This window comes from Rhinoraja longicauda, chromosome 26, assembly GCF_053455715.1.
Source record: "Rhinoraja longicauda isolate Sanriku21f chromosome 26, sRhiLon1.1, whole genome shotgun sequence".
Taxonomy (NCBI): Eukaryota; Metazoa; Chordata; class Chondrichthyes; order Rajiformes; family Arhynchobatidae; genus Rhinoraja; species Rhinoraja longicauda.
Genome location: NC_135978.1, coordinates 33664328 through 33688541, shown reverse-complemented (window position 1 = coordinate 33688541; position 24214 = coordinate 33664328). Strand labels below are relative to the sequence as shown.

Below are 24214 nucleotides of genomic sequence, written 5' to 3'. Positions count from 1 at the left end.
GTCAGGATCGAACCTGAGTCTCCGGCGCTGCATTCGCTGTAAAGCAGCAACTCTACCACTGCGCTACCGTGCCGCCCTTTGTTCTTTATCTGCACACTGTGGATGGCTTGATTGTAATCATGTATAATCTTTACTTTGACTGGATAGCACACAAAAAAAGCTTTTCACGCTACCTTGGTAAACGTGACAAAAATAAACTAAACTAAACCATATGCCTGTCTTCATTGGTTGAGGCACTGAGTGTATGGGTCATTAAGTCACAATGCAGCTTTATAGGATGATGGCTAGGCCACGTTTGGAGTTTTGCATGCGGTTCTCTTCTATCATCGTGCTACTCCTTTTCCAACGGAAGATTGAAACAGTCCTGGAAACAGCTCATCATATCATATCATATCATATATATACAGCCGGAAATAGGCCTTTTCGGCCCTCCAAGTCCATGCCGCCCAGTAATCCCCATACATTAACACTATCCTACACCCACTAGGGACAATTTAAAAAAAAAACATTTACCCAGCCAATTAACCTACATACATGGCTGGCAATTTCACATTCATAAGTCAAAGGAGCAGAATTAGGCCATTCGGCCCATTGAGTCTACTCCATCATTCAATTATGGCTAATCTATCTATCCCTCTCAACCCCATTCTCCTGCCTTCTCCCCATAACCTTTGACACCCTTACTAACCAAGAACCTGCGAATCTTTGCCTTAGAAATGTAACCACTTTTAATAAATCTGAACTCTTTTGGACTTTTCTTCACTGTGTTTATCTTATCCAACATTTCATTCTTCTTTACTACAAGATCAACACCCCTTATTCTTTCAGTTGAAAATTAAGGTTTGCCCACATTCTCTGTGGATATACGTGTTTTATTGTGTGGTCCTGAATAGCTACATCTTTAGAATTAATGAACTGTACTGGGATTTTCTTTGATTCTACTTGACAGGATTTTTCATATTTTCTCTATGCTTTCTTATTTTCCTTTTACTCCATTGTTTTCTATACTTTTAGTCTTTCAATGGCACTTACATTTTGCTTTTATGTCTATTCAGGTTATTTTTCAGGGAAGGGGTAGGGGCAGATTTAGCACTTCATGGAATAATGTTTATTTGGTTTAGTTTAGTCTGGAGATACAGTGTGGAAGCAGGTCCTTCGGCCCACTGAGTCTGCGCTGACCAATGATTACCTGTAACTAGTTCTATCCGACACACGAGAGGTCATTTACAGAAGCCAATTAACCTACAAACCTGCACATCCTTGGAATGTGGGAGGAAACCCACGCAGTCACAAGATTCAAGATCAAACCCAGGTCTCTGGAGCTGAGACAGCAACTCTAACGCTGCGCCACTGTGCAGCCCCATCTTGAATCTCTTCAATCCCCAGAAAAACCTCCCATTATTCTGACTGATTTACCTTCATGTTGCAGCTTCTTGCCCATTTTTCCAAAATCGCTTTTCAATCTAGTGATTTACTGACATGTAAACTTAGAAACTTTAGCTATCTCAAACATAACTGAGTTACGATCATTACACCAAAATGCTCTATTGAAAAGAAGACCATTTCCATAGTGAGGCCATGTGCAAACCGGAGGATTAGCACTTGGCTAGTTTACAACCCAAGGGTACAAACACTGAATTCTCCAATTTTAAGCAACACCTCCCTTCTCCTTTCTTTCCTGTGCCAACCCCACCTCCACCCCAGTGTGCACCCATCTCTCCTACTATCCCACCCCACCTCACCATCCCTTTCCACCTATATCCTTCCCTCTAGCTTTACATTTCACACCTCTACTCTCCTTATTTGACACCTTTTAGTCTCCTGTTGAAACAAAGAATTGCAGATACTAGTTTACCAAGGAAAGACACAAAATGCAGGAGTAATTCGATAGGTCAGGCAGCGTCCCTGGAGAACATGGATAGGTGATGTTTCGGGTCTGGGCCCGTCTTCAGACAGATGGCAGGGGTGGGAGCAAAGACAAAGCTTTATTACTCCAGCATTTGTGTCTTTCATTTTGACTCCTTTTCATCTCTAGACTTACTTCACCCATCTGCCAATTAATCCCCCCCTCGCCTGTATCCACCTATCACTTGTCAGGCTTTGTCCCACCCCCACTCATTTCCAGCTTTGTGCTCCCTGCTCAAATCAGTCTGAAGCAGGATGCGTACCAGAAACGTTCCATATCCAGTTCCTCCACAGATGCTGCATGACCCGCTGAGTTACTCCAGCACCTTATGCTTTGCTCATGATTTCAACAGTTACAGCTCCATGTGTCACCAAAATGTGTCTTCAAACTGCCCAGGTTCATTCCCTGGCGCTAAATACAGAATCACTGACTTGTTGAAAACGTTTCCTGAATGAAGTTTATGAATTTTGTGCTTTCTGCATCTTTTATTCTGGCTATTATTTAGTTATTATTTGGGCAAATTATATCTATCACCTTCAGTGTCTTTATGCTTTTACACTTGTCATAAATGAGCAGATATACAGGAGTAACACATTTGCAGCACTGAGGTGAACCATATTAGACCTGGATTAGTTTAAATTGGCATCCTGGTGGACACAGAAATGGTGGGCCAAAGGGCCATCCTGCGTACAATGTTGTCTGCCATACCAACGCTCCTTAATGCTGCAAATGTACACAACAAAGATCCCAAGTTTAGCACACAGCTGAAGTTGTAGAACTTACTGGATTCAAGCATTTGTAAAACCCTACTGTGTTCATACCAATGACCCAAGTGAGCTACTGCTAATTGTATTTACCTGGTAAACAATTCTAGTTCACCAGCCAACTGTGTAACATCAATATACAAGGAGCCTTCTTAAATGTTTAATGATGTTAAATAAACTATATGAAGTAAATAATAATTACCAAACTTTCAATTCTAAAAAAAGATCAACTGCCAAAACTCAGCAAAACTGCCAAAAACTCAACAACGGGCAGCACAGTGGTGCAGCGGTAGAACTGCTGCCTTACAGCGCCAGAGACCCGGGTTTGATCCTGACTATGGGTGCTTATTGTCTATTGTCTTATCTGTACAGAGATTGTACATTCACGCCGTGACCTGCGAGGGTTTTTGATCTTCGGTTTCCTCCCACATTCCAAAGACGTACAGGTTTATTGGCTTGGTATTAATGTAAATTTTTCCCTAATGTGTGGATAGTGTTAGTGTGCGGGGATCGCTGGTCTGTGCGGACTCGGTGGGCCAAAGGGCCTGTTTTCACATTGTATCTCAAAACTAAACTATATCCTAATTTTCATATATTGTAGAAGCAGAACACAGTGGAGCTGATTTGTACGACTAAATGTGTCCAAGTTAAACCCTCCTGTTGTTATTGTGCAAATTCATGTAGTAATTTGGGAATTTAGTCTGCGAGGTTTCCTTCACTCTAACAAGAAACAAATCTTCCACTAACCCAACAAAGGAACCTTATTCTGAAGCATCTCTTTGTAACTGGCCATCAGGATGCCCACTGGGTTACTGGGAACAAACAGTCCTTCGTGAACCAGCCGTTCACAAGTTTGCATCAAAGTCGTGGAAAATTGAGATGGATCCACGCCATAATCCCACCATCCTCCAACGCCATCTGCAACCCCTGCAACAAAACAAACAGTGGAACGTTGTCAAATTCTGATTCACTTAGTAGTGTGACATGATCAATGTCTTTGGGAAAGAACACATTGTACACAGAACTGCAATCTGATGGATTGGAATCCACTCAGGACAATGCAATAGCTTCAAAATCAATTACTGGTCAAACTATAGGCCTTTCATAAGCCTTTATTACATAGAAACTAGGTAGGTGGAAAATAGGTGCAGGAGGAGGCCACTTGGCCCTTCGGGCCAGCACCGCCATTCATTGTGATCATGGCTGATCATCCACAATCAGTAACCTGTGCCCAACTTCTCCCCACATCCCTTGATTCCACTAGCACCCAGAGCTCTATCTAATTCTCTCTTAAATTCATCAAGTGATTTGGCCTCCACTGCCCTCTGTGGCAGAGAATTCCACAAATTCATAACTCTCTGGTATTCTACAAAACTAAATGCAACTCAAACAGAGGAAGGGCGTGCAAATAAAACTGGAAATCTCTATTGGACTTACATAGAATTACGCTATCAGAAGATTGGCCACAAAAGATATGAAATCAGGTAGACCAAAAGCTTGGCCAAATATATCAGCTACAAGGAGGTTTCGAAAGGATAATGGGAAGAAAGACTTGAGGTGGAGGAAGGGGCAGAGTATTTTTAATATTGAGTAAAGGCATCAAAATGCACAGATGTCATGGACAGATACAGCATGGAAACAGGCCCTGTAGCCCAACAAGGCTGCATGGAACATCAATCACACAAATCCTGCATTCATCATTTTTTTACTACTCCACATTCTCAACTACTCCCCCCAGATTCTACCATTTCACTGACAAACTAGGGATGATTATTAGAATGGTCAATTATCCTAGCAACCCACACATCTTGAAATGGTAGATGGAGTTTGATCCAAGTCAGTGTAAGTTGTATTTTCAGAGGTCAAAGGGGAAAGTGTACAGTTAATGGCAAGATCCTTAACGTATTGATGTGCAGATGGATGTAGGGGTCCATTAAAGGAAGGAAGTCAAGGCCATGCAGAGGTGCAGAAGAGGCTCACTAGAATGCTGCCAGAATTAGAAAGTACTAGACCAAGTGGACCCGTTGGGCCTAAACCTCTCCTGCATTGGTGCAGCACCCTCTCCTCCCCCACTCCCCCCTCCCCCTCCCTCCCCATCCCATTCACTCCTCCACGCCCCTCCCTCCTATTTCCTCCCCCCCCCCTCCCCTTAGGAGATAGATTTAAACTTTAAAATGTAAATAACTTAAAATATATAACACCGATTTCAATGAAACTTCTTCCATTAGCACCAAAGGGACGATGATGAGTCATGTACCGTTTTGGCTGTAGTTCAGGAACAATGCTTTTCACTGTACCTTGGTACATGTGACAATAAACTAAACTAATTGGCCCTTTGGGTGAAGGGAGTAGATGCAAAAGTGGGATAACGTAGAACTAGAGTGAAGGGCCTGTTTCGTGCTGAATCTCTAAACTAAACATAACGTTCAACCTGTTCACCTAGTTTCTGCATCTCTATAGGACTTCGGTCAGACTGAATTTGGAGTATTGTTCTTGTCACCCTATTACAGAAGAGATGTGGTGGCTTTGGAGAGGGTGCAGAGGAGGTTTACCAGATGCTGCCTGGATTAGAGGGTTTCAGTTATAGGGAGAGGTTGGATAGACTTGGATTGTTTTCTCTGGAACAGAGGTCGAGGGGAGACTTGATTAAAGTATATAACATTATGAGGCATTCTGTCGTAACATACAGTATGAGAGGTAGACAGTCCAAAAGTCAAGTCAAGTCAAGTCAAGAAACTTGCAGCATGGCCTCTGAAACTAGAGGGCATAGTGATAAGGTGAGAGAGGGAACATTTAATGGAGATGTGCAGGGCAAGTTATTTTTACACAGTGAGTGGTGGGAGCCTGGAACTCATTGCCAGGGATGGTGGTGGAAGCAGTTACGATAGTGGCGTTTAAGAGTCTTTTAGAGGCACATGGATGTGCAGGAAACAGCGGGATATAGATCATATACAGGCAGATGAGATCGGTTTAACTTGGCTTTGTGTTTGGCACAAACATTGAGGGCCAAAGGACCCCGTTCCTGTACTGTGCATGTTCAATGTTCTTATCAGCAATTCCACGTGCTTTAATCTCGCTCAACAACCTCCTTCTAAACATCCGAATACACCACCAGCATGATAGGAAAAGCGAGAAAGAAAACAGAAGGTAGGAAAAAGTCAAATGCAAACTGGAGTATAAATATTTCAGGAATAATATTCTCTTCAGTGTGCAGGTGTAAAAACTTCTGTAGATCCTGTTTAGAGTAAGTAAACCTTAATCGGGACATTACAAGTGTGCACAGAATAGCACAGGCCCTACAATTAAGTGGGAAACCTAGGGGTCCCCATGTTGAGGCCTGACAATAATGATTTTGTTTTGTCATGCCAGAAGCATAGGCAGGATGGAGAACAGACCAGAACAGAACAGACAGATCAGCAGTCTGAAGAAGGGTCCTCACCCAAAACATCACCTATCATTTTCTCCAGAGATGCTGCCTGACTCCAGCACTTTGTGTCTAACTTCAGGAGAACAGGCCAGTTGACCTTTTGAGCCTGCTGGCCAATAAGGGTGAATCCAACTTTTTGAGGATGTAACTAGGAAAATTGACAGGGGAGAGCCGGTGGATGTGGTGTACCTCGACTTTCAGAAAGCCTTCGACAAGGTCCCACATAGGAGATTGGTGGGCAAAATTAGAGCACATGGTATTGGAGGTAGGGTACTGACATGGATAGAAAGTTGGTTTACAGACAGAAAGCAAAGAGTGGGGATAAATGGGTCCCTTTCAGAATGGCAGGCAGTGACTAGTGGGGTACCGCAAGGCTCGGTGTTGGGACCGCAGCTATTTACAATATACATCAATGACTTGGATGAAGGGATTAAAAGTACCATTAGCAAATTTGCTGATGATACAAAGCTAGGTGGCAGTGTGAACTGTGAGGAAGATGCTATGAGGTTGCAGGGTGACTTGGACAGGTTGTGTGAGTGGGCAGATGCAGTTTAATGTGGATAAGTGTGAGGTTATCCACTTTGGTGGTAAGAATAGGAAGGCAGATTATTATTTGAATGGTGTCAAGTTAGGAAAAGGGGACGTACAACATGATCTGGGTGTCTTAGTGCATCAGTCACTGAAAGGAAGCATGCAGGCACAGCAGGCAGTGAAGAAAGCCAATGGAATGTTGGCATTCATAACAAGAGGAGTTGAGTATAGGAGCAAAGAGGTCCTTCTGCAGTTGTACAGGGCCCTAGTGAGACCGCACCTGGAGTACTGTGTGCAGTTTTGGTCTCCAAATTTGAGGAAGGATATTCTTGCTATTGAGGGCGTGCAGCGTAGGTTTACTAGGTTAATTCCCGGAATGGCGGGACTGTCCTATGTTGAAAGACTGGAGCGACTAAGTTTGTATATACTGGAATTTAGAAGGATGAGAGGGGATCTTATCGAAACGTATAAGATTATTAAGGGGTTGGACATGTTAGAGGCAGGAAACATGTTCCCAATGTTGGGGGAGTCCAGAACCAGGGGCCACAGTTTAAGTCAAGTCAAGTCAAGTCAAGTCAATTTTATTTGTATAGCACATTTAAAAACAACCCACGTTGACCAAAGTGCTGTACATTTGATTAGGTTCCAATAGAAAAAAAAATGAAAACATACAGTAGCACGCAAACAGTTCACAGCGCCTCCTCAATGAGCCTCAAACGCTAGGGAGTAGAAATATGTTTTGAGCCTGGACTTAAAGGAGTCGATGGAGGGGGCAGTTCTGATCGGGAGAGGGATGCTGTTCCACAGTCTAGGAGCTGCAACCGCAAAAGCGCGGTCACCCCTGAGTTTAAGCCTAGACCGCGGGATAGTGAATAGCCCCAAGTCGGCCGATCTGAGGGACCTGGAGTTAGAGAGGGGGGGTTAGAAGATTTTTGATGTAGGGGGGGGAGTGTCCATTTAGGGCTTTATACGTGAATAGGAGGAGCTTGAAGTTGATTCTGTACCGTACAGGGAGCCAGTGGAGAGAGGCCAGAATCGGGGTGATGTGGTCCCTTTTACGGGTACCCGTCAGGAGTCTCGCTGCGGCGTTTTGGACCAGTTGCAGGCGGGACAGGGAAGATTGGCTGATCCCAGTGTATAGGGAGTTGCAGTAGTCTAGGCGGGAGGAAATGAAAGCGTGAATGATTTTTTCTGTGTCGTCGAATTTGAGGAAAGGTTTGATTTTAGCTATGGTTCGAAGTTGGAAGAAGCTGGCTTTTACCACAGCGTTGACTTGCTTATCAAATTTTAATGCAGAGTCAAATATCATGCCGAGGTTTTTGACATGCGGTTTGACTAGGCAGGATAGGCTTCCAAGACTGCCTGTTATCAATTTGATGGAGTCGGGGGGGCCGAATAGGATGACCTCAGACTTGCTCTCATTTAATTGGAGGAAGTTCTGTGCCATCCAACATTTTATGTCCTCAAGGCAGTGTGAGAGGCTGTTTAAATTTGACTGGTTGTTGGGTTTCAGGGGGAGGTAAAGCTGAGTGTCATCGGCATAGCAGTGGAAAGAAATGCCGTGCCTTTGAATGATTTGGCCAAGGGGGAGCATGTATAGAGAGAAGAGAATGGGGCCTAGGATGGAGCCTTGTGGAACTCCGCAGGAGAGGCTAGCTGGAGCAGAGGAATAACTGCCTATGTTGATGGCGAAACTCCTATCTTTGAGGTACGAAGCGAACCAGCTCAGGGCAGTGCCATCAATGCCAACCGCGTACCGGAGACGGTCAATAAGGATGGTGTGGTCCACTGTATCGAATGCTGCGCTGAGGTCGAGAAGGAGCAGGATTGCACAGTCGCCGGTGTCGATGGCGAGAAGCAGGTCGTTGTGTACCTTCAACAAGGCAGACTCTGTGCTGTGGTGGGCTCTGAAACCTGACTGGAAACTTTCCAGGATGGTGTTTTGGTGCAGGTAGGGCACTAATTGGTTAAGGATTGCCTTTTCAAGGACTTTTGACAGGAATGGCAGTTTGGAAATGGGTCTGTAGTTGCTAGGCAAGGTGGGGTCTAGGTTAGGTTTTTTCAGTAGGGGCTGGACCACCGCGTGCTTGAAACTGGTTGGAACAGTGCCAGTGGCCAGAGAACTGTTGATAATAGAGAGGATGCTGGGACCAGCTATTGCAATGACATCCTTCAGAAGGGCAGTGGGGGCAGGATCAAGGGGGCAGGTTGCAGGTTTCATAGTGGAGACAAGCTTTGCAAGGGAGGATAGAGTGACGGGTTGGAAGCAGTCCAATTTAGATGAACAGACTAGTGAGACAGCTAGGTCACGGGTGGGAGGGGAAATGTTCATTCTAATATTCTCAACTTTGTTGGTGAAAAATTTAGCGAATTCTTCGCACTTAGCAGGGGACCCAACTAAGCTGGTACTGGGGGCGGGACATATGACAGAGGTAATTGTTCTAAATAGGACCTTGGAGTTATGAGAGTTTTTCGAAATAAGGTCGGAGAAGTATTGTGCTCTAGCAGACTTTACTGCTTCCTGGTATTTGAGAAGATTGTTTCTCAGAATTTCGAAGGAAATTTGAAGCTTGTCACATTTCCATCTCTCCTTTCTGATTTTCTGCACTCCCTTCTTAGGGCTTTGGTGGTGTCATTGAGCCACGGCCGACCTTTGGGCTTAGGCTTTTTCATTTTAAGGGGAGCGATAGAATCCAGGATGGAAGAGCAAGTGATATTAAATAAAGAGGCGAGATCCTCAGTGCTGAGATGGGGGGGAGAGGCCTCAATAGTGCAGATGTTGGGGGCAGCTGTGAGAGCCTCGGAGAATTTACTGGCAGTCAATGAATTTATGTCGCGGGAGTAGCGAACAGGGAGATGAGATTTAAGAATAAGGGGTAGGCCATTTAGAACAGTGATGAGGAAAAACTTTTTTAGTCAGAGAGTTGTGAATCTGTGGAATTCTCTGCCTCCGAGGGCAGTGGAGGCCAATTCTCTGAATACATTCAAGAGAGAGCTAGATAGAGCTCTTAAGGATAGCGGAGTCAGGGGGTATGGGGAGAAAGCAGGAACGGGGTACTGATTGAGAATGATCAGCCATGATCACATTGAATGGCGGTGCTGGCTCGAAGGGCCGAATGGCCTACTCCTGCACCTATTGTCTATTGTCTATTGCCTCAACAGCACTTTTATGCTTCATTTCTCTGCAATATTTTTTGATCTCCTTGTAATTTAACTGTCTATAAGTCTCAACCTTTTGCAGCAGTCTGCTTTGCTTCATTGGAAAATGTCAACATAATGGATTCCCCTTTAAGGCATTGTCACAAACTGCCATAGATTCTTTAGACTTTTAGACTTTAAAGATACAGCTTAGAAACAGGTCCTTTAGCCCACCGAATCTGCGCCAACCGGCGATCACTCTTACACTAGCACTATCCTACACGTACTGTGGACCTATATGTGTTTGGAATGTGGGGGGAATCCGGAGTACCCGGAGAAAACCCACGTGGTCACAGGGAGAACATATAAACTCCATACAGACAGCACCCGTAGTCAGGATCGAACCAGGGTCTCTGGCGCTGTAAGGCAGCAGCTCTACCGCTGCGCCTCCCTAAGGGCATTCATATGGCATGGAATCCGGTACAAACCGTTGGAGAAACTCACCAACAAGAGATGGCAAGTCCTGATGCAAGATGCCAACCCAAAACATTGACAACCCCTTTCCCATCCATGGACGCTGCTCGATCCATTGAGTTCCTCCAGCAATTAGTTTTCTGCAACCTCCCATTCCATCTCTTTGGGATGTGGGAGAAAATTGCGTGAGCGTGGGAGACTGTGAAATTGTGCAAACTTCACACAGAATGCTCTGGAGATCATGGTTGCTGGAACTGTGAGAGTCATAGAGTGATACAATGTGGAAACAGGCCCTTCTGCCCAACTTGCCCACACCAGCCAACAATGTCCCAGCTACACTATTCCCACTTGCCTGCGCTTGGTCCATGTCCCTCCCAACCTGTCTTGGAGTCATTCAGCATAAAGACAGGCCTAACTTGTGAATGCCAACCAACTTGGCTGCTGCCTCTCGGTATCAAAGGCCCGAGTTTGATCCTGACCTTGGTTGCTATCTGTATGGAGTTTTCACGTTCTCCCTGAGACCATGTGGATTTCCTCCAAGTGCCGCCATATCTCTCCATAACCCAGACAGCGGGTTTGTGTTAATTGCCCATGCTAGGGTCTAAATTGCTCCTAGGAGTGGATGAGAAATTTGGATATCGTAGAACTAGTGTGAATGGGTGATCAATAGGCAGCGTGGACCCAGTGGACAGAAGAACCCGTTTCCATGATGTAACTCCAACAAAAGTGAAATAGGACTAGCCTAGATGGGGCATCTTGGTCAGCATGAACAAATTGGGCTGATGGCCCTGTTTCTGTGCTGCATGAGGGAGAAACCACAGCACCCAGGTGAAAACCTCTTCTGTAACAGAGAAAGAATGTCTCTCCATAGATGCTGCCTGACTGCTTTAGCAATTTTTATATTTCATTCTCAGGAATTCACAATTTACCGTCACAGTTCTCCCCTCCTTGGAGGAATATCTTGTGAGAACAGGTGACTAAAGGTACATTGGCTGCTTCTAATAACAGTAATAATTCCTGCAGAATTACTATATTTCAATTACAGATCTCCTGTACTTACCCTGGGAAACTATATCACTCAGGCACAAATAGGCAGTTACATCACAGCACAGAATCAGCGTTCTCCACCCCTACCCCTCACCCCACTCTCATTGCATTCACTTTTGGATGAGCCAAATGGGACTTGTTCTGTTCCCTGACTCAGGAACAAATTTGTGCTAAAACTGAACTTAGAAATCTTCTATAATAGAGACAACATAAATGACCATCTTGATGCAGAAATTGAAGGTTACATGAAGAAAGGTAATTTATCTGAAAACAACATTCCCTTTCATGCTGCGAATTGTGCCAGTTCTTCCTGCAAGTTACCACCGTTACCCTTTCTCTACTCGCTGGTAATAGCATATGTGCCACAATGTGCTCTAACACCTATCATTTAGTGCTTATTGCCTATTCTGACTTTTAGTTTTGGAAATACTGCATGGGCGCAACCCATGAAGAAGGGTCTTGACCCGAAACGTCACCAATTCCTTCTCTCCTGAGATGCTGCCTATCCCACTGTTATTCCAGCTTTTAGTGTCTATCTATGGAAACAGGCCCGTCGGCCTACCGAGTCCACGCCAACCATCATGGATGGGTCGGAAAGCATGAAATATTTGGCATTATACTGTTGTGACACTCATTGTTCTACATTATTGCATGCAGAATTTAATATAACCATGCAAATGTCTTTTTCAGCAACAATTTGCAGCGACAAGATTAAACTCAACAAAATATATTTTTAGAATGTTTAGCACACAGTAAGTACCTGCAGATAGCTACAGGCAATTGGCCCAGTCAGCAGAAGCCAATGAAGGTACAAAGCCACATTTAAACAGAAGTGCTTCAAAGGGAAGAAGTATGAGTCTTTCTCCTTTCAGTTTGAAAAGAGCGGGAGAATTTTGAAGAGCGTGCAATTGGCCAAATAAGCAGAAGGCATTGAAGATAAAAGGCAAGATAATTTAACGGTACTTTAAGGTAACAAAAGTAATTTAAAGGAAACCATTAGACAGGTGGCAATATCAAAATGGTTAATTGAGTAGTAAATTAAAATAAGGCAAGGTGCTGTGGAGCGACTGTGTTGAGGTGAAATACTGTGGAGAAGTCAGGTGTGAGTCTTTGGCTCAAGTCTTCGGCAAGTAGACAGAGGCAAGGAGGCTATCAGAGTCAGATTGGAGGATAAAGTTCAATCAGCTCTTTCATACGAGTCTTGTTATTTAATAATTGCTTTAGTTGCAAGTGGTGATGGCAGGTAAATTGGTACAATGCTCCTCATGCAGGATGTGGGAAGTCAGGGAAACTGCTGGTGAAGAAGGGTCTCGACCTGAAAAGTCACCCATTCCTTCTCTCACGAGATGCTGCCTGACCTGCTGAGTTATTCCAGCATTTTGTGAATAAATCGATTTGTACCAGCATCTGCAGTTATTTTCTTATACTGCTGGTGCCCCTGATGAATTCACCTGGAGGAATTATATCCAGGTGCAGCTCCTTAAAGACCATGTTAGGGAAGTGGAGCAGCAGCTGGATGACCTCAGGACCTGAAGACCTACATCAATCACTCTGAAGAGAGTCTCGGCCCGAAACATTACCCATTCCTTCTCTCCAGAGATGCTGCCTGGCCTTCTGAGTTACTCCAGCATTTTGTGTCTATCTTCGATTTAAACCAGCATCTGCAGTTCCTTCCTACCCAATATCCTGGCAGGCAGGTTCATTGCAATCCAAGTGATTTCTCACAAAACACTTTATGAAAGAGAGAAATTATATGATTAAAAACCGGGAAGATTGGTCTGCTACAAATATATATTTTTTCTTGCCCAAAGTAAAGGAATAAAGAACATAGGTTTAAGGTGAAGGGGGGAAGATTCAATAAGAATCCGAGAGATAACCTTTTCCAGACAAAGGGTGGTGGGTGTACAGAATAAACTGCCAGAGGAGGTAGTTCAGGCAAGGACTATCGCAACGTTTAAGAAACATTTAGACAGGTACATGGATAAGACAGGTTTAGAGGGATCTGGGCCAAATGTAGGCAGGTGGGACTAGTGTAGATGGAACATGTTGGTCAGTGTGGGCAAGTTGGGCCGAAGGGCATGTTTCAACGCTGTCTGACTCTGACTATAGTTAATAGGACCTCAGCTCCAAAACTTCAACAAAACCAGTAATAGCATATCAGGAACAAAAATATGAACAAATAGAACTGCACAAAAACAGATACTTTGTGGAAAGGTAGATTTGCATTCAGATAGTGCTTTAACACTCTTCAGTTTTCCCAAAGCTTGTTATAATGTAAAAGTAAACCCCAAGGGGTTCTACAGATATGTCAATAGCAAAAGGATAGTGAGGGATAAAATTGGTCCATTAGAGAGTCAGAGTGGACAGCTATGTGCTGAGCCGGAAGAAATGGGGGAGATATTAAACAATTTCTTTTCTTCGGTATTTACCGAGGAGAAGGATATTGAATTATGTGAGGTAAGCGAAACAAGTAGAGTAGTGATGGAAATTAGGAGGATTAAAGAAGAGGAGGTACGGACACTTTTGAAGAATATAAAAGTGGATAAGTCTCCAGGTCCTGATAGGATATTCCCTAGGACATTGAGGGAAGTTAGTGCAGAAATAGCAGGGGCTATGACGGAAATATTTCAAACGTCATTAAAAACAGGGATGGTGCCGGAAGATTGGCGCATTGCGCATGTTGTGCCTTTGTTTAAAAAAGGTTCTAAAAGTAAACCTAGCAATTATAGACCTATTAGTTTGACGTCTGTGGTGGGAAAATTAATGGAAAAGATACTTAGGGACAATATATATAATTATTTGGATAATCAAGGCCTGATTAGAAACAGTCAACATGGATTTGTGCCTGGAAGGTCATGTTTGACTAATCTTCTTGAATTTTTTGAAGAGGTTACCAGGGAAATTGATAAGGGCAAGGCTGTGGATGTTGTCTATATGGACTTCAGTAAGGCATTTGACAAGGTTCCACATGGAAGGTTGATTAAGAAGGTTAAATCGTTGGGTATTAATAGTGAGGTTGCAAGATGGATTCAACAATGGCTGAATGGGAGATACCAGAGGGTAATGGTTGACAATTGTATGTCAGGTTGGAGGCCAGTGTCTAGTGGAGTGCCCCAAGGATCTGTGCTGGGTCCACTGTTGTTTGTCATTTACATTAATGATCTGGATGATGGTGTGGCAAATTGGATTAGTAAATATGCAGATGATACTAAGATAGGTGGAGTAGTTGATAGTGAGGTAGATTTTCAAAGTCTACAGAGAGACTTGGGCCTTTTGGAAGGGTGGGCTGAAAGATGGCAGATGGAGTTTAATGCTGATAAGTGTGAGGTGCTGCATTTTGGTAGGACAAATCAAAATAGGACGTACAGGGTAAATGGTAGGGAATTGAGGAATGCAGTGGAACAGAGGGATCTGGGAATAACTGTGCATTGTTCCCTGAAGGTGGAATCTCATGTGGATAGGGTGGTGAAGAAGGCGTTTGGTATGCTTGCCTTTATAAATCAGAGCATCGAGTATAGAAGTTGGGATGTAATGTTGAAATTGTACAGGGCATTGGTGAGGCCGAATCTGGAGTATGGTGTGCAGTTCTGGTCGCCAAATTATAGGAAGGATGTCGACAAAATGGAGAGGGTACAGAGGAGATTTACTAGAATGTTGCCTGGGTTTCAGCACTTAGGCTACAGAGAGAGGTTGAATAGGTTGGGTCTTTATTCTTTGGAGCGTAGAAGGTTGAGGGGGGACTTGATAGAGGTTTTTAAAATTTTGAGAGGGACGGACAGAGTTGACGTGGGTAGGCTTTTCCCTTTGAGAGTGGGGAAGATTCCAACAAGGGGACATAGCTTCAGAATTGAGGGACAAAGGTTTAGGGGTAACATGAGGGGGAACTTATTTACTCAGAGGGTTGTGGCTGTATGGAATGGGCTTCCGGTGGAAGTGGTGGAGGCTGGCTCGATTTTATTATTTAAGAGTAAATTGGATAGGTATATGGATAGGAGGGGATTGGAGGGTTATGGTCTGAGTGCAGGTAGATGAGACTAGGTCAGGGAGAATGGTCGGCGTGGACTGGTAGGGCCGGACAGGCCTGTTTCCATGCTGTAGTTGTTATATGTTATATGTTATATGTTATAACATACGCTCAGATTGTGTTAAATATAATGGAGACCCTTGGAGTTCATTATGATGGAGCAAATTGTACAGCAACTGCAGCATCTGCTGCACTGGGTTACATTCACAAATTAGCAATCCGGTGTCCAACTTCTCTGCTCTTTGACAGCTTTTATCTTAGCAGAATCTTGCTACATTTACTAATTAACCAGTAAACACATCTAAAACCATCTGTGTATCAATTAAGTGGATACTTAATAGTATGATAGGCTGCCAAATATCCTGTTGGCACTGGAAATGTACTTTTACAAATATGGCTTATCATTCATCAACATTTTAGAAACTGGAGACAAATCAAAAGTCAAACATTATCCAACTTCTTTTATCCCATCCCAACTGCCAAATTTCTTGCTTCCGGTTCCACCCCCCACATCACCGATCCTTTTCCTCCAGAAATGCTGCCTGACCCGCTGAATTACTCCTATCCTCTAAAATGGACTGAATCGTATTGATTCAGAACAAAATTAGCAACTCTAAACATGGCAACACGATGTGCTGTGGACCATCAGCAACAGCACAAATGTACACAGCCACATTTGTGACATCAATGATCAGCATATCCCTTATAATTATCAAGCTTTTGTTCAGTCAGTACAAAAGGCAGGGTCAATCTGGTGAAGTTCCAGCAGCACCACAGCACCAGACAGAGCTGAATGATTTCACAGCCGATGGATTAAATCAAAGCTTTGCTGCCCTGACACATCTAGCCGTGATTTGTGGTGAACAATCAATAACTAGTGAGCAAGGAGTGAGTAAAACTAGTATATGAATGGATGATTGATGGGTAGCGTGGACTTGTAGTCCAAAGGGACTGTTTCCACGCTGTATCTCTAATGAGAAGAATATATCAGGTAAATTGCAGCCCTTTGTCCTTATTTAGGTGAATTGAGAAGAAGAGGACATAGATATCAGGTGAGGGGAGAAAGATTTAATAAGAACCTGAGGGGTAACGATTTTTTCACACAAAGAGTGGTGGGTATATGGAACGAGCTGCCGAAGGAGGTAGTTGAGGAAGGTACTGTCATAACGTTTAAGAGACATTTGGATAGTTACATGGATAGGATAGGTTTAGAAGGTTATGGGCCAAACGCGGGGATGTGGGACTGGTGAAGATGGGCATGTTGGTCGGCGTGGGCAGGTTAGGCGTGTTTCCATGCTGTATGACTGTGACTCTCAACACCATTTCCATCTTGCACAACATGGCGAGTGCTAAAGACAAGTTGCTCAGTAAGTGCATTCATCTGTCTGCCTCCTGACATCCACTTAATCATAAAACAGACTGCAGCCAATTCCATTCACTCCATGAGGAATCAAGAAATAGCTGACACAACTAAATACAGCAAAGTCAATGGGAATAAACAACTTTCTTGCTATAGTATTGAAAACCTGTGAGACAGGCCTGATGTGCATCTAGAACACTGCACTACTACATTGAGAGCATTGGCATACATCCAAGAAGGAAAGTTGCCAAGATGTACCCGATTCATGAAAGCCAGACAAATAAAATGTGGCTTAATTACCAGCCAGTCTATTCTCAAACATCAACAAAGAGCTGGTGTCGGAGACAGGGCTATCAAGTGACACTTACTCACCAGTAAACTACACACCAATGCGCAGTTTGTGTTGAACCAGAACCAAATGGATCCAGACCTCATCACAACCTTCGTTTAAATATGAACCAGAGGCGAGAAGTGAATGACTGCCCTTAACATCGATGAGAAAGAATCCACTGGATGCAAGGAGCAAGGGCCGGTCGGAGGGTGAACTGGGGTAATGCCTCCAGCTTTTTCAAAGTCAGCTGCAGAAGGTGCCCCCCAGGACACAGATATGCTCCCTGCAGGAGACTGGGGCTTACTTGGATAGGGAATCGCTCCAGTAGAACGAGCGTGCAAGCAGACCAGACTTTGGAAATGGTGCCAAAACATGGCCGGTGCCTGCATGTGTAGATATGCAAACATAATTTCATTGTACATAAAGCACCATTGAACCATTGAAAGCACCCTTTTTGGAATCAAGAAATGCGATTGGTGGACTTCAATCACCCCTCCCACACGATATTTCCACAGGAGTTAGAATCATTGAGTCATACAGAATGGACGCAGACCCTTCGGCCCAACTTACCCAAGATGTCTCATCTACACGGCACTGGGCCTGTACTCACTAGGGCTGCCAACTTCCTCACTCCCAAATAAGGGACAAGGGGCGACTTCACCCACGTGACCTCACCCAGCCAGCGGCCACGTGCTCCCGCTCCACCAATGGCGGCCGCCCGGGCCGGGAGGTGGGTTGCTACGTAACCTCTGTTAGGCAGTGCCCGGCCCTCCGGGCATACAGCTACGTCCGGGCCTAATACGGGACAATGGCGGTCCCTTATCGGACAAAGCAAATAACCCAAAATACAGGATGTCCCAGCTAATACGGGACAGTTGGCAACCATAGTATTCGCTGGAGTTTAGAAGGGGACGTCATTGAAACTTACCGAATAGTGAAAGGCCTGGATAGATTTAGATTTAGAGATACAGTGCGGAAACAGGCCTTTTGGCCCACCGGGTCCGCGCCGCCCAGCGATCCTCGCACATTAACACTATCCTACACACACTAGGGACAATTTTTACATTTGCCCAGCCAATTAACCTACATACCTGTACGTCTTTGGAGTGTGGGAGGAAACCGAAGATCTCGGAGAAAACCCACGCAGGTCACGGGGAGAACGTACAAACTCTGTACAGATGGCGCCGGTAGTCAGGATCGAACCTGAGTCTCAGGCGCTGCATTCGCTGTAAGGCAGCAACTCTACCGCTGCGCCACCGTGCCGCAGAATGAATGTGGAGATGATGTTTCCACAAGTGGGAGAATCTCAGGCCAGAGGCTATAGCCTCAGAATAAAAGGGTGTACCTTTAGAAAGGAGATGAGGAGGAATTTCTTTGGTCAGAGGGTTGTGAAACTGTGCACTTCGTTGCCAGGGAGGGCTGTGGATGCCAAGTCAATGGATATTTTTAAGGCGGAGATGGACATTCTTGATTAGGAAGATTGTCAGGGGTTATTGTCAAAGGCAGGAGAATGGGGTTGAAAAAGAAAGATAGACCAGCCATTATTGAATAGCGGTGCAGACTTGATTGGCTAAATGGCCTAATTCTGCTCATAGAACCTATGAACTTACACTAGTCCCACTTGCCAGCATTTGCCCATATCTTTCTCACCCTTTCCTATCCTAACAGACCTTGTCACTGCCATTTTGAACTGCTTCATCAAAGACCTCTCTTTCAATTGTGAGGTTACAAATGAGGATCTTTGCTGATGATTGCAACAATAAATGCCATTTGCAATATCTCAGAAAACAAAGCAGCTCATGCCTACATGCAGCAAGACCTAGACAACACGGAGGCATGAGCAGAAAGGTAGGTAGATAACAAGGTAAAAAGGTAGGTTGCAACATAAAAATGACAAGCAACAACCATCTCCATCAAGAGAGTTTAACCATTTACCCTGAAGAAAGTCTCGACCCGAAACGTCACCCATTCCTTCTCTCCAGAGATGCTGCCTGTCCCGCTGAGTTACTCCAGCTTTTTGTGTCTATCTTCCATTTAAACCAGCATCTGCAGTTCCTTCCTACACATTACTAGCATGATTGATCTTATAGATTCTGATTATTTGGCAAAACATAGAGGACACCAACATGATAAATGCAAGCAGGTTTCCAGCCCTTCTGAAATGGTTTTATAATAAATGCTTAAAACAAACACCCCATGCAAATTTAATATGAACTTGAGAAATAACATTTTTTACTCAAAGGGTGTCTGGAACGAGCTGCCAGATGAGGTAGTTGAGGCAGGTACTACTGCAACATTTAAAAATCATTTAGATACATGGATAGGATAGGTTTAGAGGGATGTAAGCCAAATGCAGGCAGGTGGCAGTAGTGTAAATGGGACACGTTGGTCAGTGTGGGCTGAAGGCCTATATCTGCACTATATGACTCTACATTACAGGAATTAGCATATTGGTGTTATAGATAATAGGTGCAGGAGTAGGCCATTCGGCCCTACGAGCCAGCACCGCCATTCACCATGATCATGGCTGATCATCCACAATCACAAACAGTTAAGGAAGTATTGTTCGTTAAAAGGATATGAAAGAATCAGATGTTATTCAAAAAGGGAGTAATGGTACTAATAGGAAAGAGTTATTCAATATTAACCTTTTATGTAGGGAAATCCTTGCAGACGTTTCTCTGTGGTGACCATTTTTTGGAGGTGGGGTGCTGGTCTGAAACCACTCCACATCCCATGAAAGGATGCGGTGAGAATCAATACCAAGGGATTCCATCTCGCTATCTGCAGAGGGAAGGAAACATTATGGACAAGTACAAGGACGGTTTACGAATTTGCTCCCTACGTCCGAGGCTCTGGAACTCCTAAGTTCCCATAGGCGACTTCCAATGTCGACTTTACGGGTATCTCGGCCCCTCTGCTGTCGAGGCGGACCATTCCGGTTCCATTGGACTCCTCTCCAAGGCCGTAATCTGTTATTCCAGCAAAACAGATAATCCAGAAAGACTCAGGAACCAAGGGTGCCGGAAAATCGGTCGTGCACCTGTACTAGCCCAGAATGCCATCTTAGTCCGCATGGACAAAATGACGAAAATTCCAAGCGATAATGCTCTATGACTTATGGACACCAAAGCTCTACACAATCTGCCATGTGTAGACTGTCATATGAGAAAAGATTTGAAAGACTAGGCTTGATTTTACTGGAGTTTAGAGGGATGAGAGGGGATCCAGTACAAAAATCCAGTACAAAATCCTCCTCATGACATACAAAGCCCTCCATAACGTGGCCCCATCCTACCTGACTGACCTCCTCCACAGACACACTCCCACCCGTACCCTCCGCTCTGCTGCTGCTAACCTCCTGTCCCCCCCATCCGGACCAAACTCAGATCCTGGGGGGACAGGGCTTTCTCCATCGCTGCTCCCACACTCTGGAACTCACTACCCCAGACCGTCAGAGACTCCTCCTCACTCACCACATTCAAAACATCACTGAAGTCTCATCTGTTCAGCACTGCCTTCAATCACTGACCGTTACCTCACCTTCTTTTTCCTTTTCTCTTCGTTTACTCATTTATCTATTTATTTTCTTTTATGTTTTAGTAAACCCTGTAAAGCGTCTTTGAGTGTTAGAAAAGCGCTATATAAATGTAATGCATTATTATTATTATCTTATAGAGACGTATAAAATTATAAAAGGACTGGATAAGCTAGATGCAGGATAAATGGTCCCAACGTTGGGGGAGTCCAGAACCAGGGAACACAGTCTAAGAATAAAGGGGAGGCCATTTAAGACTATGAGAAGAAACTTTTTTACCCAGTGAGTTGTGAATTTGTGGAATTCTCTGCCATAGAAGGCAGTGGAGGCCAATTCACTGGATGAATTTAAAAGAGTTAGATAGAGCTCTAGGGGCTAGTGGAATCAGGGGATATGGGGAGACGGCAGGCACAGGTTACTGATTACAGATGATCAGCCATGATCACAATGAATGGCAGTGCTGGCTCGAAGGGCCAATTGGCCTTCTCCTGCACCTATTTTCTATGTTTCTATGTGTGATTTCAGCAAGCGAATTAACCTACAAACCTGCACATCTTTGGAATGTGGGAGGAAACCGAAGTACCCAGTGAAAACCCACGGAGTCACAGGGAGAACGTACAAACTCTGTACCGACATTACCCGTAGTCAGGATCGAGCCTGGGTCTCCGGGCACCACTCTTCTGCCCCCTAATGCCACACAACTTCTCTACCAGCTTATCCGTCTGTTGCAAGGTTGCAAGTAGCGTTAAGCAGAGCTGGGATAGCTGAGCAGACTAACTTATTGTCAGTGAGGCTGACTGGCAGCCAGTCTCCCCGCCCCTGCTCGCTCCCCCGCCACTGCTGCATCTGTGATCCTCTCCCTCACAATGATTCTGTTCATTGTCGACTTGCAAACAGTTTGGGTTATGAACATTTCTCATCAACAGAACCCTGCTTTAACCTGGGGACAGTCGACAAGGGGTTATCCAATTAAGTCTGAGGATGTTCTCTGAGGATTGATTGTTTTTTAGAACTCCTGACTGCAAAGGAGATGGAAGCAGTCTTTGAAAGATTAAAACACAGGTGGGAGCATAGGATTCTAGTTATAATAAGATTTCTGAAGATCCGCAGTGATTAGTCAAACATGATATTACATTCATAATCCATAGTGACTTTCCTCAATCACATTATCATTTTCTGAGTTTAACATTACATCCTTTATTATAGATTCCAGCATTTTCCCTGCCATTGGCACAGGCTCACAGGTCAGTAGTTCAATTTTGTCACTCCCTCTTTTCTTAAATAGTGGGGTCATGTTTGCAACTCTCTAACTCCCAGGATCTACTCTGCTTTGGGAAAAAAGCTAAATCATCCACTATTTTCACAGCAATTTCTTTCAAGGACCTCGAATTCTTAAGATTTATCGGCCTTTCGAGTACTGTTCAAAAACAAATACTAATTTCTTTTATTTTCTCATTCAACACTCTGGGTTTTGTTTTTGCCTTTTACAATGAATTAAGAAACAAATAAGTTCTCCCACTATCATTTCCTGATTCTCCTTTACAGTCGTTTATTAGATTTACAGAATAAAAGAAAGAGTATTATAATTTATTTCATAAAAGTGAAAAGTAGAAAAGTGCTTAAATTGTCAGTTCTTAATTACCCCTGAGCTTCCTCTTTCCCCTTGGCTTCACTCAAGGTGACTGACTGAAGGTCACAGGCAACAGTCAGAATGTTTTGGTTTTGATCACGGGAGTGAGAGATAATGGGGAGGGGAAGTGGAGAGCAGGGTAATTTCCAGGCAAAGAGGGGGTGACCAGTGGGGCTTGGATACTGGGGAGACAGGGCGCCAGATGGACGGACCAGGGGCGAAAGCTGGGGGCAGGCGGGGGTGAGCGAAAGGTGGAGGACAGAGGGGTGTGACTGATGAGGGGGGGAGGGGTGCGACTGATGAGGGTGGGGGGGAGGGGTGCGACTGATGAGGGTCGGGGGGGAGGGGTGCGACTGGTGAGGGTCGGGGGGGGGGGGAGGGGTGCGACTGGTGAGGGTCGGGGGGGGGAGGGGTGCGACTGGTGAGGTTGGGGGGGGGGAGGGGTGCGACTGGTGAGGTTTGGGGGGGGGGGAAAGCTGACATGTGGGAGACGGACCGGGGAGGGACGGACCTGAGGGGGGGTGGGGGTCAGACATGCAGCAGTGACTCGGGTGGGGAGTGACATGGGTCTGGGGGGTGGGGTGCCGGGTGGGGAACACACCATCGTGGAGGGGTTGGGTGACTGGGCAGGTGGTTGACAGGTGTGGGATGGACTCAAGGGCAGGGGGCGTGAAGGGACGTTAGGTGTCGGGTGAGGGGTAGGGTACAGACCATCACTCAGGGAGGGGGTGGGTGACAAGTGGTTAATGGACTGGTGAGTGTGATGAGGGACTGACGCCAGGACACAGTGGGGTTAGGGTGCTGACTGGTGGTGAGGGACGAAGGGGGTGGGGTGAGGAGTGAAGAAGGGTGAGGAGTGAGGGGGGGGTGAGGATTGAAGGGGGGGTGAGGAGTGAAGGGGGGGTGAGGAGTGATGGGGGGTGAGGAGTGAAGAGGGGTGAGGAGTGAAGGGGGGTGAGGATTGAAGGGGGGGTGAGGAGTGAAGGGGGGTGAGGAGTGAAGAGGGGGATGAGGAGTGAAGAGGGGTGAGGAGTGAAGGGGTGAGGAGTGAAGGGGGGTGAGGAGTGAAGGAGGGGTGAGGAGTGAAGGGGGGATGAGGAGTGAAGAGGGGTGAGGAGTGAAGGGAGGTGAGGATTGAGTGGGGGTGAGGAGTGAAGGAGGGGTGAGGAGTGAAGAGGGGGGGGGTGAGGAGTGAAGAGGGGTGAGGAGTGAAGGGGGTGAGGAGTGAAGGGGGGGTGAGGAGTGAAGGGGGGGTGAGGAGTGAAGGGGGGGTGAGGAGTGAAGGGGGGTGAGGAGTGAGGGGAGTGAGGAGTGAAGGGGGGTGAGGCGTGAAGAGGGGGGGTGAGGAGTGAAGAGGGGGGGTGAGGGGTGACATCTGGGGGACGTACACCAGACCCCGGCCCCTCATCGAAGCCCGGTCCTTACCGATCACGTCGGCCAGCCTGTGAGCGGCCACGAAGCAGGCGTCGTCGCCGTAGCCCGGTCCCTTGCCGCGGTCCTTGCCGAAGCCGCAGCCCGCGGTGATGAGCCGGTACTCGCGGCGTTCGGAGCGCCGGAGGCTGCTGCCCAGCAAGGCGCGGGCGAGCAGGCGGCCGTAGGCCAGCACCGACTGCATCGTCCACTCCGCTCTGGCGGGGCCCCGGAGCCGCTCTCACACCGGCCGGCCGGCACCGCCCCGCCCCGCCCCGCCGCTGACCGACACGGCCCGCAGCCACTCAGCATCCGCGTCGCCACCCCGCCGTTATCCCGCCCCACATGACTGACGGGTCCCGCAGCCACTCAGCATATGCGTCGCCGCCCCGCCGTTATCCCGCCCCCACATGACCGACGGGACGCGCAACCACTCAGCACCGGCTCTCCCCGCCCCCCCCCCCCCAGTGATTGACACAACGTGTCATGCGGGGCGGAGTCTGTGGTCGCAGCCAATCAGTAAAGGGGTCGTTGTTCCGCCTCCTGCATCCACAGCGTCGCCTGCTGCCAGGAGGTAAGAGCGGCAGCACCTGAGCGGATTCAGAAAAGGTGCCAGCCCCCGGTGTGACAAGCA

The 24214-nt window shown here is 46.0% G+C and overlaps 1 protein-coding gene across 3 annotated transcripts in view; it reads right to left on the bottom strand.

Moving 5' to 3' along the window:
• Positions 1-23847, bottom strand: part of LOC144606196 (protein phosphatase PTC7 homolog) — a 61177-nt gene extending 37330 nt beyond the window's left edge. For 2 of the 3 annotated variants that reach the window (XM_078422065.1, XM_078422064.1), the window contains exons 1-2: positions 23596-23847; positions 3418-3597 (exon numbers count right to left, since the gene is read on the bottom strand). In XM_078422065.1, coding sequence (XP_078278191.1) covers positions 3418-3597; positions 23596-23785 — 370 coding nt within the window. In that variant the 5' untranslated portion in view covers positions 23786-23847. The remainder of the gene's footprint in view (positions 1-3417; positions 3598-23595) is intronic. The other variant, XM_078422066.1, reaches the window with a different exon arrangement.
• Positions 23848-24214: the final 367 nt, after the last annotated feature.